The sequence below is a fragment of the Oenanthe melanoleuca genome, chromosome 8 (assembly GCF_029582105.1).
Source record: "Oenanthe melanoleuca isolate GR-GAL-2019-014 chromosome 8, OMel1.0, whole genome shotgun sequence".
Taxonomy (NCBI): Eukaryota; Metazoa; Chordata; class Aves; order Passeriformes; family Muscicapidae; genus Oenanthe; species Oenanthe melanoleuca.
In genome coordinates, this window is record NC_079342.1 from 11,718,592 (window position 1) to 11,734,846 (window position 16,255).

The following is a 16,255-nucleotide window of genomic DNA, read 5'->3' on the forward strand; positions in this document are numbered from 1 at the left end:
GGAGGGGGAGCTCCGTGGCTTTGCCCGCAGTCAGACGGGTGGGATAGATGGGAAAGGAGGGTCACCCAGCCAGGGGCTTAGGGGACACGGGGAGGCAGCTGTCATGATCCACCCCCGGCTTCAACAAGTACAGCGGGCGGGTCACCTCGCCCGCAGAGGGTGCCAGCAGGAGGTGGAAGGCGTTTTGCGCCAGATGCCCCCGCACAGGGCTGATCAGCGCTCCGGGAATCCGAACCGGCCGGCGGTGACATGGAGGAGCAGGCCAGGCTGCGGCGGAGCCCGGCGGGAGCAGAGCGGTTCCCTGGCCGGGGCGGGACTCGCCGCCGCTTTCCCCTAAATATTTCTGCACAATGGAGTCGAGGATTAAAAAATAAGAGGAAGGAAATGAAAGGTGTTCACTCTTCAGGAACACGACTTTAAGCCCTAAATCCCGATTCCGGGACGGAGAAGTGTATTGTGAGTTAAAGGATTATGCTAGTGTAACATATTACCCCGGTTCCCACATTCCCCCAGGGGTAATTAGGACATAGTTTTGGGAAATTGCAAACCAAGACAGCAAGATAAACACGGGCGCCGCGGGCTGCTTCCCTGCTTCAGAAAACCTGCCTGTGCACTTGCAGATATTTAAATATTTTTCCTTTTTTACCTGTTCTTTCAGTTTACTCCTCAGTTTCACCTCTTTTTCTGTCTCTATTCTGCTTGTTCTTTCAAACTCCCCGGTCTGTTGGAACGTGCTGATAAGGGCTCACCCCGCCGTGCTGCCAGCCCTGCTCGCACCGGCGCTCGCCTGCGGCCCCGTCCGCGCCGGACGCCCGTCGGGGACAGCGGGGGCGGCCGCCACCGCCGCCCAGCGGACACGGGCGGCCCTACAGCTCTTTAGGGCCCCCGCCTGTGCTCCCTCACCGGCCTCCGGGCTCAGCACCGGCGCCCAAAGCCCGGCGGCAAAGCGTATAACCGGCTGCCCCCGGCTGCCCGTGGGGCAGCGGATGGCCATGCGCTCCCGCTGGGGTGGAGTGGGACACGTTTGGTAGCAGAGGGCGGCCCGTGGGCCGGCTTTGGTGACGCTGAAAAGCCTTTTCCGGAGTGGGGCAGTGAGGCCGGGACCTGCTCCCGCCGCGGTACCCAGAGAGGACCGGTGATCTTCGGGTGAATCCCAGGGAAGCACCAGATTTTTTTTTTTTTTTTGAGGACACAAACTCCTCGCCCCCCTCCTCATGAGGGAAGGCAGGCCCCAAGCCGTCGGAAGCAGAGCAGAGGGCCGCGCCACTCTACACATCGGCATCTCTCATGTCGGGGCGCAGCTTCTCATCCCGCACGGCTGTCCCGGGGCTGCGGCATCTCACGTCGGATGCAAACGTCCGCAACGAGTTACCGGCTGGACATGGTCCTTCGTGCTCTTTGTGCTTCCCGTGCGCTCCCCGCACCCTTCCGCACCTCTGAGCAGAGCTGTTTACCGGGGAAACAAAACGCCGTGGGAAGCGTGGTGGAGGCGCACCCGCGTTGCCGCCACACCTGCACAGCAGCACTGTGCAGGGCTGGACTGGGCACTCTCGGTTACGGGGCAGGCAGGACGGTGAGCGGGTTTAGAAGGGACCTTCGTGCCCTCCATCCCCTCTCCTTGCTCCAGGTTGATGGTGGACACCCATCACCGGGACAGCCGTCGTATGCGGAGCGGGGATGCCAGCGGCCCTACACACTAGGTTGTATCTGGTGCCGCCAGAACACCAGCCTCCCCAAAATCCCACTTGCAGTCATCCTGCCCCAAACCTTTTCTGCACCCCCACTGTTGCGCCCCGGGGTCAGCGGTCGCAGATGACGTTTTTGGGGCTGGTCGGGTCTAGGGGCTACTGCACGCAGGGAGGGGGATGTCGGGCTGCGCTTCATAGGACCCTGGAAATTGTAATTACTACTAAAATAAAACTCGGAGAACTCTAAATCATTCATTATCACCTTTATAATTACTCTTCTAATTAGCTTGACACGCCGCTTCATCAGGATTAATACGTCGTCTTGTCGCTGGCACTTCCCATTATTCTGACATTCAGCCGGGGAACCGTCCCGGGAACACCGGATGATACTCTCCGGGGGATCCGATCCGGCGGCCGGGGACTCGAGGCCCGACGGGGCGGCGGCGGCGGGGCCGGGCCCGGGCGGGAGCGGGGGCGCGCTCCCCCTCCCGCGCCCGCCGCCGCCGCCGATTGGCCGCGGCCCGCGCTGCGTCAGCCCCTCGCGGCGCTCCGCCAATGGGGGCGGGCGGCGGCGGCGGCAAAAGCCCGGGTTTATAATAAACGGCGGGGGGGCCGCGGCGGCCGTGACGTCACGGGGGGAGTCGCCGCCGCCGAGAGGAGCTCGGTGGGCACGGGCGGGCGCGCCGCAGTGGCCGGTGTCCGCCCCGCTCCGCTCCGCGCCCGCAACTTCCCGCAACAAAGTTGGTTAGCGGCGAACCGGCCCGGCGGCGATGTGGGGCTCGGCGGGGGCCCCGAGTTAGTGTCGAGCGCGCCGCCGGTGCGCGGGTTGGGGTAACCCGGTTCCGCCCCCCCATCCCTTCTCCTCCACCCCCGGTGAGAGACCCCCGCGGCCGCCCACGGGGATGCGGACGCGGCGCTGAGCGTTTCGCCATGGAGGGGCCGAGCGGGTCCAGCTTCGGGATAGATACGATCCTGTCGGGTGGCAGCACCGGCAGCCCCGGAGTCATGAACGGAGATTTTCGCCCCCACGGCGACGGCCGGCCGGCGGATTTTAGGAGCCAGGCCACGCCGTCCCCTTGTTCGGAAATCGACACTGTGGGGACGGCGCCCTCGTCGCCCATCTCGGTGAGCATGGAGCACCCCGAGCCGCACCTGGGGGTGGCGGAAAGCCTCCCGCCGCCGCCGCACCACCTCCACCTCGGCCCACACCCGCCGCCGCCGCCGAGTTTGCAGCCGTCGCCCCCGCAGCCACCGCCGCCACAGCTGGGCTCGGCCAGCTCCGGCCCCAGGACTTCCACCTCTTCTTTTTTAATTAAGGACATTTTGGGCGACAGCAAACCGCTAGCGGCGTGTGCACCTTACAGTACCAGCGTCCCCTCTCCCCACCACACTCCCAAGCAGGAGGGCAGCGCGGCCCCGGAGAGCTTCAGGCCCAAACTCGAGCAGGAGGACGGTAAAGCCAAGCTCGACAAGCGCGACGACACGCAAGGGGACATCAAATGCCACGGTGAGTACGGCCCGGCCCGGCTCCGCACCGGCTCGGCCGCCGGTACAACCGGGGCCGCCGTGCTCGGCCGCGTTGGTGAAACGAAAATGGGGGAGAAAATCTGCGGTAGGAGCGCTCGCTCTGCTGGGGCCGCTCAGTGATCTCGCTACCGTGGGGATAAGGTCGGTAGCAAATAAAATAAAATAGCTTTTTTTTTTTTTTTTTTTTTTTAATATCTGTTGGCATTTTTCTCTTTTATTTTCTTTTCTTTTCTTTTTTTTTTTCTCTTTTTTTTTTCTTTTTTTTTTTTTTGTTTTTGTTTTTGTTTTAATTTGGCTTTCCCGTTTTTAAGGAAATAGCCCGAGCAGTGGGATCGCATGGGAAATCAGACTGTATTTATTTTTAATGCAAATGCACATAAATGATTCTCCGGCTTTCTAAGAACCGGCGGCTCAGCTGCAGTTAGTGCATTCAGCCTTTTAATTTTTGCTCATTCGCTCTAAAATTAAGACAAAAAATTCTACTTCCCTAGCAGTTAATACCAAATAAGTGGAAAAAAAACCCCAACCCACAAAACTTTATGTAAAAATAAAATAATAATAATAATAATAACAACAACAACAACTCGGCCCGCTCTCGGCGTAGGGAGATGTGACGGCTTTGTGCGTTTGGCAAAACCCTCGCGTTTTCCCTGCGCCGGGATAGAAGGTTTATTTCTCCATCTTCAATTTTTTTTTTTTTTTTTTTTTTTTTTTTTTCAATTAGGGGTTTTGTGCTGATGGGGAAACCCCCGCCGTGCGGGGTTCGGATGTTAAAATAGCTATGTGTGCGTGGGAAGGGGAAAGGAGGACAAGAATGAGGAAAGGCAAGCAGGGAGAGGAGATATTTTCCCTGCGGTATCGGTGGAGCTGTCCTCCCCGCAGGCAGCCCGGTGTAGCCAAGAGGCAACAGGACATATTTTCCTAATTTTGCTCAATTGAGCTATTTTCGCCGGGCTCAGAGCGGCGCGTTGCCCGCGAGTGAAGCTCATTTTGCTCTTTTAGCATTAGCATACGAGTGCCCAAACCAGATGTACAGTCTGGTCTGGCCATTTTTGTGTGCACCAACCTCCCCAGTGGGTCAATTAGGGAGATTATTGTTCTTCCTGCGGGGAAGATCAAGGAGCGCCACAAACTGGGGCCCGAGTGGAGCCGGATTGACAGATCGATTTCCCGGCGTTTCGGGCCGGGGGGAGAGGGCGAGAAAATAACGAAAGCCCTGTAGTTGGGAAACGGAAAGTGGGAATCCCGCTGCTCCCCGGACGGGCTCGCCGCCACCACCCCCCGCCATAATTGACCGTTCGCCCCGTGCCCCGGAAAAGTCCCCGGGGAGGGGGCGGCGGGGCCCGGTAACCGGGGCGGGGCGGGGGCCGAGCCGGTGTCCCGCCGGTCCTCACCGCTCTTGGGCTCACTCACAGGGACAAAGGAGGAGGGCGATCGGGAGATCAGCAGCAGCCGGGACAGCCCTCCAGTGCGGGCCAAGAAGCCTCGGAAGGCACGAACAGCCTTTTCTGACCATCAGCTCAACCAGCTGGAGCGCAGCTTCGAGCGGCAGAAGTACCTGAGCGTGCAGGACCGCATGGACTTGGCCGCCGCCCTCAACCTCACCGACACGCAGGTCAAAACCTGGTACCAGAACCGGAGGTAAGGCGGGTCCCGCCAGGGCGGGGGCCCAGGGTCTCCCCCGAGAGCCGGGGTGGGCTTGCGCCTCTGGCTTTCTGCCCGCGGGAGCCCGGGGTGGTGCGGGGAGATCCCGAGTGCTGCCCCGCGCCCTCCCCGGCGCTGGGCTGGGGGGTCCGGTCCCTGTCAACGCTGCCGTAATTTTCTGTCTCATTACGTACGGTTGCAGCCACCCTAATTCTGTCGCAAAACATTAGTGTCAGCGCGTTGCGATCTAGCCGTGTGCTGCGGTTATTAATTTGGCCGGAGTCGCCGTATGCATGTGTCGGGGGTGCGGGGCTCGGAGGCGAAGCCGGGCAGAGCCGGGCAGATCGCACCGTGTGCGGGCCCACGGGGACAGTGCGCTCCGTCGGGGCCGCGGTGGGGACCCCGCCAAGGCGGTGTGGGTGGGTGGGTGGGTGGCTGCCCCATCGCGGCGCCCGCCCTGCAGCCTCTTCTCCCCCCGGCAGGACCAAGTGGAAGCGACAGACGGCAGTGGGCCTGGAGCTGCTGGCCGAGGCCGGGAACTACTCAGCGCTGCAGCGGATGTTCCCGTCGCCCTATTTCTACCACCCCAGCCTGCTGGGCAGCATGGACAGCACGACGGCGGCCGCGGCGGCCGCAGCCATGTACAGCAGCATGTACCGGACTCCCCCGGCGCCGCACCCCCAGCTCCAGCGGCCGCTGGTGCCGCGGGTGCTGATCCACGGGCTGGGGCCCGGCGGGCAGCCGGCCCTCAACCCCCTGGCCAACCCCATGCCCGGCACCCCGCACCCCCGGTGAAACGGCACCGCGGTCCCCGCAACGAGCCCTTCCCCTCCCCGTCCCCAAACAAGCCCCAGCACCGCAGAGGAGGAAGCGAGGGGAAGCCGAGGGGCAGGAGCTTCTGCAGGCAGTCACCGGCCACCGAGGGAGGCGATCAGTCAGAGCAGGGACTCTTGAACCGTGAACCCAGAGCCAAGCCCGTAAGTGAAACGACCACACGCGGGGGAAGGCGGGCAGAGCCGCGGGGCGACCCGCCGACCTCGGCTACTGCGAGGCAGGACTTGGAGCTCGGAGAGAGAGTTACCGAGGGGGTGGAGGAGAGGGAGAGGGAGCCCGAGCCCGCCGGAGAGACTAAAGGCTGCGGAGGACAGAGGGAATGAGAGCGCCTCGACCCCCGACCGGCGGAGAAGACCGGGGGAACGGAGAACTTTGCACTGATTTTTCTCATTACCTTTTTTTTTTTTTTTTTCTTATTGAAAAGTGGCATGCTCCCTAATGCGAACAGAATTGTACAGACCGAGTGCTGAGTGCTATATCATATTTATTATATGTCGTCCAAAAAAGGAGAAAAAAAAATTCACTTCTATACGTTAGTTTAAAACGAACGAACGTGGTTCTTCCCTATCCCTTTTCATGTCTTTTTTGATTCAGTAAAATAAATGCTTAGATGACGAAATATAGATTTTTTTTTTTGATGACTGAAAAATCACAGGGGTAAAAAAAAAAGAAAAAAATAAACTTTATCTTTTTTTAAAAAACGCTAAAATTCAAGGTAGCTAATTTCCCCGTGACGAGAACTCAAGAAATTCGGAGTAGAAAAGGCAGATGCCACTTTTTTATTTTTAATATTATATTGAATATATTTTGAATTTTAAGCTCATTGTTTCTTAACAGGCTCTGTTTTTCCCTATCTGTATTTTAAAGGGAAATCAAATCCCCAGCAGGTGTCGAGCCCCTTGCTGTTGTTTTAAGCACCTGGGCAGGGCGGTAGCAGGTAGTGGCTCTGGTCCCTTGGGGCCGGTGCGATTGGGTTGTGCAGGGCTCGGGGCCGCGGCCCCGGCCCGCAGCTGTCTCCGCACGGAGCGCCGGCGGTCGGGGTGAGTAACGAGGGGAAACAGGCAGAGAGGGCGAAGGGGTCCCGGCGGACACGGAGCTCCCGAGGCCCGCTGGCCTTTGAACTTCATTGCTGTGTGTGCCCGTTCCCCCCGCCTCGCACCCCTTCCCCCGGCAGTTTCCCTGCCGAGCGCCTCCCTTCCCCATGCCGGCGTGGGCCGCCCGGCCGTCCCTGGGGGCAGAGGGGGCGCGGGTCGGGACTGGGGCCTGTGACCTTCCTCTGGACTCTGGGGACGACTCTGTCCCCAGCCTTGGGAGGTGAACACCCCCCTGCGAAATTAGAAAGTTATACAGCAATTACCTATAAAACATTCATAAAGTCCCATATTAACCTTTCCTCTGAGGGTTTGGTGCTTTTTTTTCCCCCTCTATTTTTGCTCGTGGGTCCCCCTTTCTTTTAAGATAGAAGGAAAAAAAAAAAAAAAAACAAAAAAACGGAAAAAGGAAAAAGAGAAGCCTCCGGGCACGTTTATTTGGGCTTTGCTAATTAGCGAGCGGCTTGCTGATTTCTGTGCTAATAAATTCGCGTTAAAACCATATTGACCTTTGCCTTGATCTAACAAAAGGGGAGCCGGTCGGGAACGCCCACTTCGGTTTTTGCCCGTGTTGCGGCGGCTGCTGAGTATTCCCCCGCGCCTTCGCCCCCAAATCCCCCCCACTGGAACAAGCCGGAAGCAGGTCCCTGAGTGGCCAGAGCAGTCCGTCCGCCCCGCAGCACCGCCGAGGTTTTCCCGGGAAACTCATCATGTGCGGGCTGGGGAAGGAGGTAGGAAATTTGGACTCGTTAAGGCCTTTTCCTCAGTCTAAGCAACAAATCTTTCCGAAAGGAGGAAATCCAGCTGGAAAAGCTAGTCCAAACTCGTTGTTTTCGATGGCTCGGTTTTGACTGCATAAATTCGCTGAAAAGTAGTGAGAACAAGGAAGGAAAGTTCATGCAAAGCAGATGAGTGGCCCCCTCACGAGCAGGGCCTGCCGCAGGGTGCCCACCGGGGCAGGGAGCTTTTGGTGCTTTGGGAACGGCAGCAAACAGGAGCGAGAGGAGTGAGGCGGGGCTGGGGGGCTGCCGGTGCCGTGTAGGATGGTGTCTAAACCAGGGGTGCCGGAGGAGGGGGTCGAGGAACCGCCACCTCGTCTGAAACGTTTTTCCAGACCCAACTGAAAAGTGCGTGTAAACGGGAGGAGGTTTGGGGCAAGAATCGCTCTCTTTCACTCTTATTTTCCTCGTGTGGGAAGTAGGGCTGCAAATGTAAGTTCTTCGTTTGTCCCCGTTCGCTCCGGGATAAGCCGACCCAAGGTTAAGCTGCTCCGAAATTGCTGAGCCGGGTCGGCCGGCTGCAGCCTTGTCGGAACAGGCTTCGTTGCTTGTTTAAAAGTCCCGGCACACGGGCCCGCATCACAGCGCTGCGGCAGGACAAAGAGCCGGGCTCCCGGCCGGGATACGGGGCTGCCTCCCGCCGCCCGGAACGGCACGGCGAGGGGCCCGGCACCGCTCGGCGCCGGTGGCTGCGCTGCCTTCCCGGCCGCGCCTCTCGAGTTTCTCCTCTTTCCGTTCCCGGTCAGCTGCTCTCTCCTCGACCGCCCCACACTTGGTGCGGAGCTGCTAAATTGCCGTAGTCTCGGTCCCTCTCCAGCCTTTGCCCTTGCCTGGGCCAGAACCTGCTGCCGGCCCTGGAAGTGGTTGTGAATAAACAACCAAACTCATCTCTTGCCAGACGGACGGGACGGGCTCTCTCAGCCTTAAACAGCGGGGAATACCGGCACCCTCTGGAAAAGACCTGGATGTCGGTGCGCTGAGCATGGAAACAGTCCTTGAGGCTGTAGCAGGGCTGTCTGTACAGGGACCGCGGCAGCCCGCGGGGTGGCCGGGAGTGAGCGCTCTCCCCGTGCCGGACCGCGGCCCGCAAGGCGCGGGGCGGCTCCGGCCCCTCCGGGCGCCGCGGCCCCGCCCGCCCTCAGCACCGCGGACAGCTCCGGGCGGGCCGGGCCCCGGGACGGCGCGGGAATCTCCCTCCCCTCCTCCAGGTCCTCGCAGCCGCCTCCCTCGGCCCTTGCCGGCGGGCGATGGCGAGGATGCTGCCGCCGCGCTGCCCCGCTCGCCTCCCCGCCACCCAGCACTGGGAGAGAGTCCCTGTCCCGGCCCGGCCCGCCGGCGCTGAGCGAGGCTGCGTCCCGCAGGCTTTGTGCCGGGTGTTTGATCTTTGCTCGCTCACCCACAGACGGGTTTAAAAACGGGACAGTGCCGCTCCTTTCTCCTGTGTCGTGTCGTTCTGGATTGACACCGGCTCGTCTGCCGTGGGACCCAGGGGAGCCTTTGGAAACCCTGTGCTCCGTTCCCCGTTAGTTTGTTTTTTCTGGGTTGTGCTATGTGTTTTGCAAGGGGGCACGGCGCAGGAGGCTCCTTCGAGGAACCCCTGCTACACTCAGACAGGTTTCGGTGACTCGTTGAGCTCCGGCAGCAGAGCCGCGGGCAGGCTCTGCCTGCACCGCTGCCCGTGGCTGATGGGCTCTCTTGCGGGATGCAGTATCATGTTTCATTTTTTCACCCTCCCCGGGGATTAGCTTGGCCATCGTTAGAGCAGAAAGCGAGAAGGGCGACTCGGCTGGGCTGGGGTGCGGGAACGAGTATTGCCTGTGCCGCTCCGAGGGTGCTGCCCTGGCGCCGCTGTGGCAGCTGGGTGCTCCGGAGCTTAATCCTCTTTCCCAGCCGCTGGGAACCAGACAGCAGCACCGAGCGCAATTCCCTGCCGTGCCGGCTGCCCCGGTTGCGTTTAGCACACCGCCCGCATGTAACGCTGTACTGGCGCTCCGGGGCTTGGCTATCACTCCAGCAGGTTTTAGTGTTTCATGTGAAGGGTGGGTTTTAAACTTTTGTTATTTTTTGCCTTTCCAGAGTTTACCTTCCTCCAAATTCACGCCACGTTTCTGCGCAAATGCGTTTACTGATGTTATAAGTCACTCGAAGTCCTTATCGCAGCCCACTGGAAAACCTCGGAAGCTCGGGACACGGAGTGAGCGCAGCTAGGCTGAACCCACCTGTGGAAAGAGCAAAAGCTTTCCTAATGTAAAAAATATTCCCAGGCCGGAGGTGGCGAGCATGGGCGGTGAATAACCGTTACAGGTTGAAATTTACACACTTTCTCCCCCTCTATTCTGTTTTGCTGCTAAGCTCACGTTTCCCGCCGGTGATGCTGCCGGATTTCTATCCTAGCAGCCGGTTTATCGGGAGCTCCGTTTGCAAGAAAACGGGGGTACAGGGAACCTGGCCTATTGAGGCGGCCCTGTGCCCTCGTCCCGTGGGAGAAACAGCCTGCTCTATTTCGGAGATAGCACCAAAATGACCGGCGCGATCCCCGGAGGGACGCAGCTGGTGGGGACGGAGACCCACCGGGACTGGCGGAGGGCGGGCGGGACACCCCCGAAGGCGCAGCTCCCCCGCGCCCAGTTACAGGAAAAAGCCCCGAACTTCTTTCCTCCCTTGGGCTGCTGCAGCCTTCAAGGGCCGTGGGGCAGCCGGAGCCCGTGCCTGCCTCTGCGTGTTTCCAGCCGGAGAGCAGGTCCAGCCAAGCGCCCATCGCATTAAAACTGCCTTTCCATATTCATATGCCCTATTTTTCACAAGTCGTTTCTATTAATGGAAGCGCACAAACGCCGGTCCTTAAAATTTGCGGATTTCAAAGGAACCCGAGCGAGGCGCTTTGCGCTGTGAGCGATGGATGCGGGACCCCCGGGGCTCCCCCGGCGGGAGCCGCGCTCACCGGGGCGCAGCCGCAGGTGCCGGTTCCGGGCGCCCCCCCCGCCGCCGCACCCACCGGGCCCAGCCCCTCGGCACCGCCGCTCTCCTCCCTTCCGACCCGGGCACAACAAAGTTGTCCGTGACTGTCTTGTTCCCTCATCTCTGCGAGCCCATGTAGGGCGCTTTAATTGCCACATTTTCAAACCGAGGTAATGGTGGGGATGTCTTAGTAATTACCTTAATGAGATAACACCTTTCCTTCCCTGAACCTACTCATTATCACACTTCTTGTTCAAATTCCAACTACAAAGAGCTATACTTTAAAAAAAAAAAAAAAAAAAAAAAAAAAAAAAAAAAAAAGATGGGGAGAGACCTCTGAAATTTGTTGGAGGTCTTGTTCCCTTAAAACAAGCACCTTCCATGGATCTTTAGTATATGAACAGAGAACTGTACCTAGTTCTGGGAAAGGTTGGCTAGAAGTAAACTAAACATCTGGGGTACCCCTTAATTATTCTTGGTTGGTGTCTTTAGTTTGACCTGTAGGGATGCAAGGGTGTCAAAGTGATGAATTTTAAGATGTTGGGCTGTGAAGACGTGCAGCTGCAAGACTGATGGGTTTAGGAAGGGAATGGTAACAAGGTTAGCTGCATGTGAAGTGTGAATTGAGATTTTTGCAAAGAGACTGTGATTGCAGATGGGCATAATGTTGTACCCTTGCATGAAATCTTACTATTATTGTATAATGGTCAGACAGAGTGTGAAATGACTTATTACTTTACTTTTATTCTTTAATGAAGTTGGGTAGGGAAGGAGAACTCCAGGAAATCGATAGTGGTGGTGCACAAAAACTGTATGACAGGTGCTGATACATTAAATATTTATTTAGCTTTTTGTCACAAACTCCCTCCCAATTTTCTGCTGTTTCAGAAAGCAAACAAAAATACAATAGTGGATCTAGGTAGCAAAGATGTGTGGAATGCGAGTAATATTTTCTTTTTCATTCTCCCTTTCTGTAGTATCCGTGAAGTGGGTGTTTCTCTGTGGCAGCACAGTGTATACATCATCTATGTAAAATATGGGACAGAGATACCTAGATTAAGGCTGTGCACACACGGTTTCTAGGTAGGTTTCCAGATGTTTGACATATATCTCTCTCCTAAATCTTGCAGCAGGCATGCAGAGATTTGTACACTGTTACACTTCAAGTGGCCTTTTCTCCAGCTTGTGTGAATATCTCTCACTTTTTTCCATACCAAGCACAGGTGTCTTCATGGGTGGTATCATTCTAAAAACATGCAGGACAACATCTGCCTCTGAATTTGCACAGCAGTGTGTGGGTACATCTGGGGTGGGTGGGCAGCTTAGCCAACACCTAATGACTTGTTTCACATGTGATTAGGGTAAAACACCTATTACCAGAATTTGGTTCAAATGTTCATCTTCTCTGGTCTTGATGAATATGGAGTGAGAAAAAGGAGCTGGAGCTGCTCCCTCAGGATTATGTACTTAAAAAGAGAATTTCCCAGGTAACCAACCTCAGGATGCCATTGCTGAGAACACTTTGGCAAATCCTGCACTTAGTGAGTTGTCTCAGAGAGCAGCCTCATCTCACTGTTTGAATACACATGGTAGAGGTGCAGCTTCTTGTGTGCCTTCATCTCTGGAAGGGTGTAGCCCATGGCTCAAAGGGTTTTTCTGCCAGCACCTTTCCTGCAATTCCCTCCCCAGACCTTGTGCCCAGATTCAGTACAATCCTTTGCTGACAGTCTATCTGTGAGTTTTTGCCCTGCATTGTCTATGGAGTCTGGCACTGTTACATTTTAATCTGAGGTTGGGAAGAACAGGTAAAATGAAGCAAGCATGGGAATAATTGCCTACCCCCTTCTGCATTAGCATACTGGGTAATAATGCTGGCAGAATTGTGTGAAACACTAAATACATCTGAGGCCTTGTCTTTGTTCTTACATTAGTCTTTCAGATTTCCTTCTCATATTCTTGCCTGAACATCTGAACAAGTACAGTGTGTTTCAGGCTTGAAGCTTGTTTCTTTTGAGTTACACTCCATTGTAGGGTTTGTTTAAAGCAGGGCTTGATTCCATGGAAGCAGTAAAAACACACTGAGGGGCACAAGCAGTCCCCTATGGCACAAAGGGCTTGGAGTAGATCCCTGTCAGGTTTATAGCCCAACAGACTAGCAGGAATGTTTTACCTTTAAATACTTTGGTTTCATTATGTGAAGATCTAACAAGAAGAATTCCAGGAAGTTTTAAGGACTGCCTGGTAAAAATGATGGAACAGTGCCTGAGAACATAGAAGGCTGGGATGTCACAGCAGGCAGTGCTACCCCAGCACTGTAAAAGAAAAGGGCAGCTTCCCTCCAACTGGGGCTCTAAAGCAGGAAAGAGCAATATGGAAAATGAAGGCTGTCAAAAAAGCCTGTTTTGGGCTTTCACCACTGGTAATTTGGCTGGATCCTGTGGGTTCAAGTACCATCACTGTCACTATACCAAACGAATGTACTTTTTCTGAACAAGAAATTCTAAAATAAGTTTGGATTAATATTTCTTCAGAAGCACAATGGGGTCTGTGGAAAAAGCAGCAAACCATGTGTCTCCAATGGAGCCCCAGTATAGGCAGTGACAGCTCAATCCCAATTATATCACATGAGTCTGAAAACTAGTGAGTTTTCTGCCTTAACAGTGGGAGGCAAGGTAAGCACACTTGTAACTTTTAACTTATTTCACTCTTCAGCAGCCTTTTCCCCTCCTTTTAATTTGCTCCCTTTCTCCTTTCCCTCTTTTCTTCTCTCCACCTCAGTCTGTTTTGCCAAGCATTTGGCAGCATGCCTTGGCAGTCCTGCTCACCTTTCCTGACTACTGGTGGTGGCCACGGGCAGCCTGCCTTGAGCAGCACATTGGTGGATGGCTTGGGCAATGCAGCACAAAGTGTGTGCAGCAAAGCTGTGCCTCTTCCATGGAGACTAAGCTCATTACAGTACAGTACTCTAAAGCATGCTTAACCTCCCCAGTCTTGGGTGTTGTATCCCAAATCTACTGCAGAGCATGGACACCCCAATTAGCACTTACAATGCACTGTTGACATTTCTCTGGGCCAGCCCAACAGGAATAATTAGATGTGATATCTAACACAAAGTCATTTTTTTTCCCAGCAGAGGGTACACTGCAAAATGAAAGCAACATCCACTGCAAGAGCACTCGGGCAGATTTGGCTCTTACACACAGTGTTATGTCTGCAGTGTAACTCAGCTGGCTTCTCCAGCCATACACTGGCTGCTGTCAGTCTGACCTGCTGGGGTTAGTGCTGGGCCTAAAGCCCTGGATGGGCTGCACAAGAAAGCTGTCTTACACAGCACAGGCTCAGGAAAGCAGCGCACACAGTCTGTAGGAATCTTTCCATTAGGAAGTGCAGCATGTGTGGAAACTTGCTCAGCATAAGATCTCCTCATGCAGGACATGTTGGCAGGTGACTGTGAGGCTGGTCCCACTTTAGTTTCAAGCTCCCATCCCACTGCACACCAGCAGAAAGGCTGGGTTAGGGGCTAGGGCAAGTGTTACTGACTGAACATTGTTCTTGGCAGTGATTTGCAGAATAGCAGTGGTAGGATTGTGTTATCATAAATCCCATAGCAGCAAACCAGAAAGCCTATGGAAAAATATATGTGACAGTAAATAGGAAAGAGCTCTCTGCTGCAATGCAGCAGGCTGTCCTCTGACACTGCTAATTGCAGCAACACATTGAAAATATAAGTGTGTGTAGTGAGTATTCCTACCAGGGTTTGCTACCATTGCTTGCCTACTTTCATGCATTGCAAACACAAACTTGGAAAGAACTTGGCAGAGTGAAGAGGATATAAAAATGATAATTTTTCATGTAATAGAGATCACATAGAGATTTCCTTTGTAGTTCACAGCATTTTCATTCCAAGATGCTTGGAGAATTGAAGCATACAAATAGAGAAAATCTGCAAAGTGTTGTCAGGTATTATTTATGTATTATTATTTTTGTTGGAAAAGACACGTAAATACAAAGAATTAGAAAATAGAGCTACTAAAATAAATTATAGTGGAACCCACAATAAATCTAACATGAGAATAAAAGTATAATGAGAACATATTTTCTTCAGCATAAATACAAATCCTGTCTGCATGCTCAAGCCCTATTAATTGGATACTTACTACAGGAATAAATCTTTAAATGTGTAAAAAAATCTTTCTGCTCTGTGATGAAATATAAATATCACCAGATTTATTAAAGAAAAAATTCTGCTAAATGACTACTTCTCTTACATACTAATTTATGCTTATACTGCATCTGAAAGAACTCATCCTGATGTGAATATCAGCTAAATGAATGAAGCTGTAAAAGAAAAAAGGTTTAATGTGCATGACGAGAAGTTGCTTATATCAAGCTAGGCAGGTTTCAATGAAGTTTTATATTATGAAGTAGAGAAAAGGTGATAGTCTCTTAAGAGACATAATACTTATCCCATGAGTGACATAATAGTTCATAACTCACCAGAGAACAAGGCTCAAGTGAGTCATATATATTTTATGGCACAATTGGGATTAATACCATACTTCAGAAAGGAATGCATAACCTATTCTATTTATATGGAGAGGTGGTTTAAAATTCACCCTCTTCTCTCAGCCTTCCTCCTACCCTTTGGGATCAACGTACAAGACAGGGACTTGAAAAGAATGGGTGAGGATGTTGGGTGAGAAACAGATAATGTATCAAGGAGCTGCTGCAGCATTGTCGCTTGCCAGGAGCTGTCCTGGCACAGCACCTGAAAAAGCTGATTTTTTAGTGACAGCTGCCCAGAGGCCCAGATGAAGAGGCTAGCCCTGAGCAGCTGCACTGTAGGGCTTTTTATTGGCTGAGCTTGGTGCTTTGGTGGAAAGGCAGGAGATGCTGGCTTCAGTCTCTGCTTGCAACCTCCATGGTGGAACTCAGTTGCCTCTAAATCCTTCTGCAATGTCACTGGTTTGCCACTGTCCTCATCAGGGTGCATTTGTCAGGATACAGTGCAGGAAAAGGGGCATTCCAGAGAGATGCTCATCTCACTCTTGTCTGTCAAAAAGCACAACCCTTTGGGGTATGTGCTCCTTTTCTGTGACCTTAACACCACAATAGATGTGATGGTAAAGTCTTGTCTTGGGAAAATCCCATGTTTCACTCAATTGAAGGCCTGTTGTTTTTTGGATGATTTCCTGAAATGTGGCCTAAAGCAGAAGTTTAAAACACAAGTTTGTTAAAAAAGTGTCTCTTAAGTTGTATTTAAAGAGTGTGTGTATGTGTGGGGGGTATAATTCTCCTCATCAGCAAAATCTCTGTGAAAAACAAAAGCTGCTGAAGTTCTAGAGACATGTGGCAGTTAGGAAAAATTCCTATACCTGGTCTTGGGGATGATAGTGGAGGTCAAGGTGGGAACCAACTGGGAACCAAGCTGCCTGTGCCCCTGAGAACTCTTAGTGTTTCTGACAAGACCTCACTTACTCTCCTTCCATACCGAGGTCAATTTCTGGTGAGTGGTCTTACCTATAATATATTGTGATAAGCCAGCCAAGGACAAGATATTTAACAGGAAAATCAATTTTGTCCTCCCTGTTTGTGAAGAGATTTTTTTGGGCAGAGCAAGATAAAACAGGATGAAGTATCTAAGTGCTGGAAGGAAGGATGTAATTTGGGCCACCCTTGCAGAGATGCATGGGGAGGTTTGGCTGGAGAAGGGTTTGCTCTCCTGTTGCTGAGG

The 16,255-nt window shown here is 53.9% G+C and overlaps 1 protein-coding gene across 1 annotated transcript; it reads left to right on the forward strand.

Moving 5' to 3' along the window:
* Positions 1 to 2,357: 2,357 nt before the first annotated feature.
* Positions 2,358 to 6,309, forward strand: BARHL2 (BarH like homeobox 2). Its single transcript, XM_056497787.1, has 3 exons — positions 2,358 to 3,195; positions 4,631 to 4,856; positions 5,342 to 6,309. The coding sequence occupies exons 1-3, from the start codon at positions 2,619 to 2,621 to the stop codon at positions 5,652 to 5,654; spliced, it is 1,116 nt and encodes a 371-aa protein (XP_056353762.1). The 5' UTR covers positions 2,358 to 2,618; the 3' UTR covers positions 5,655 to 6,309.
* The last annotated feature ends 9,946 nt before the right edge of the window (positions 6,310 to 16,255 follow it).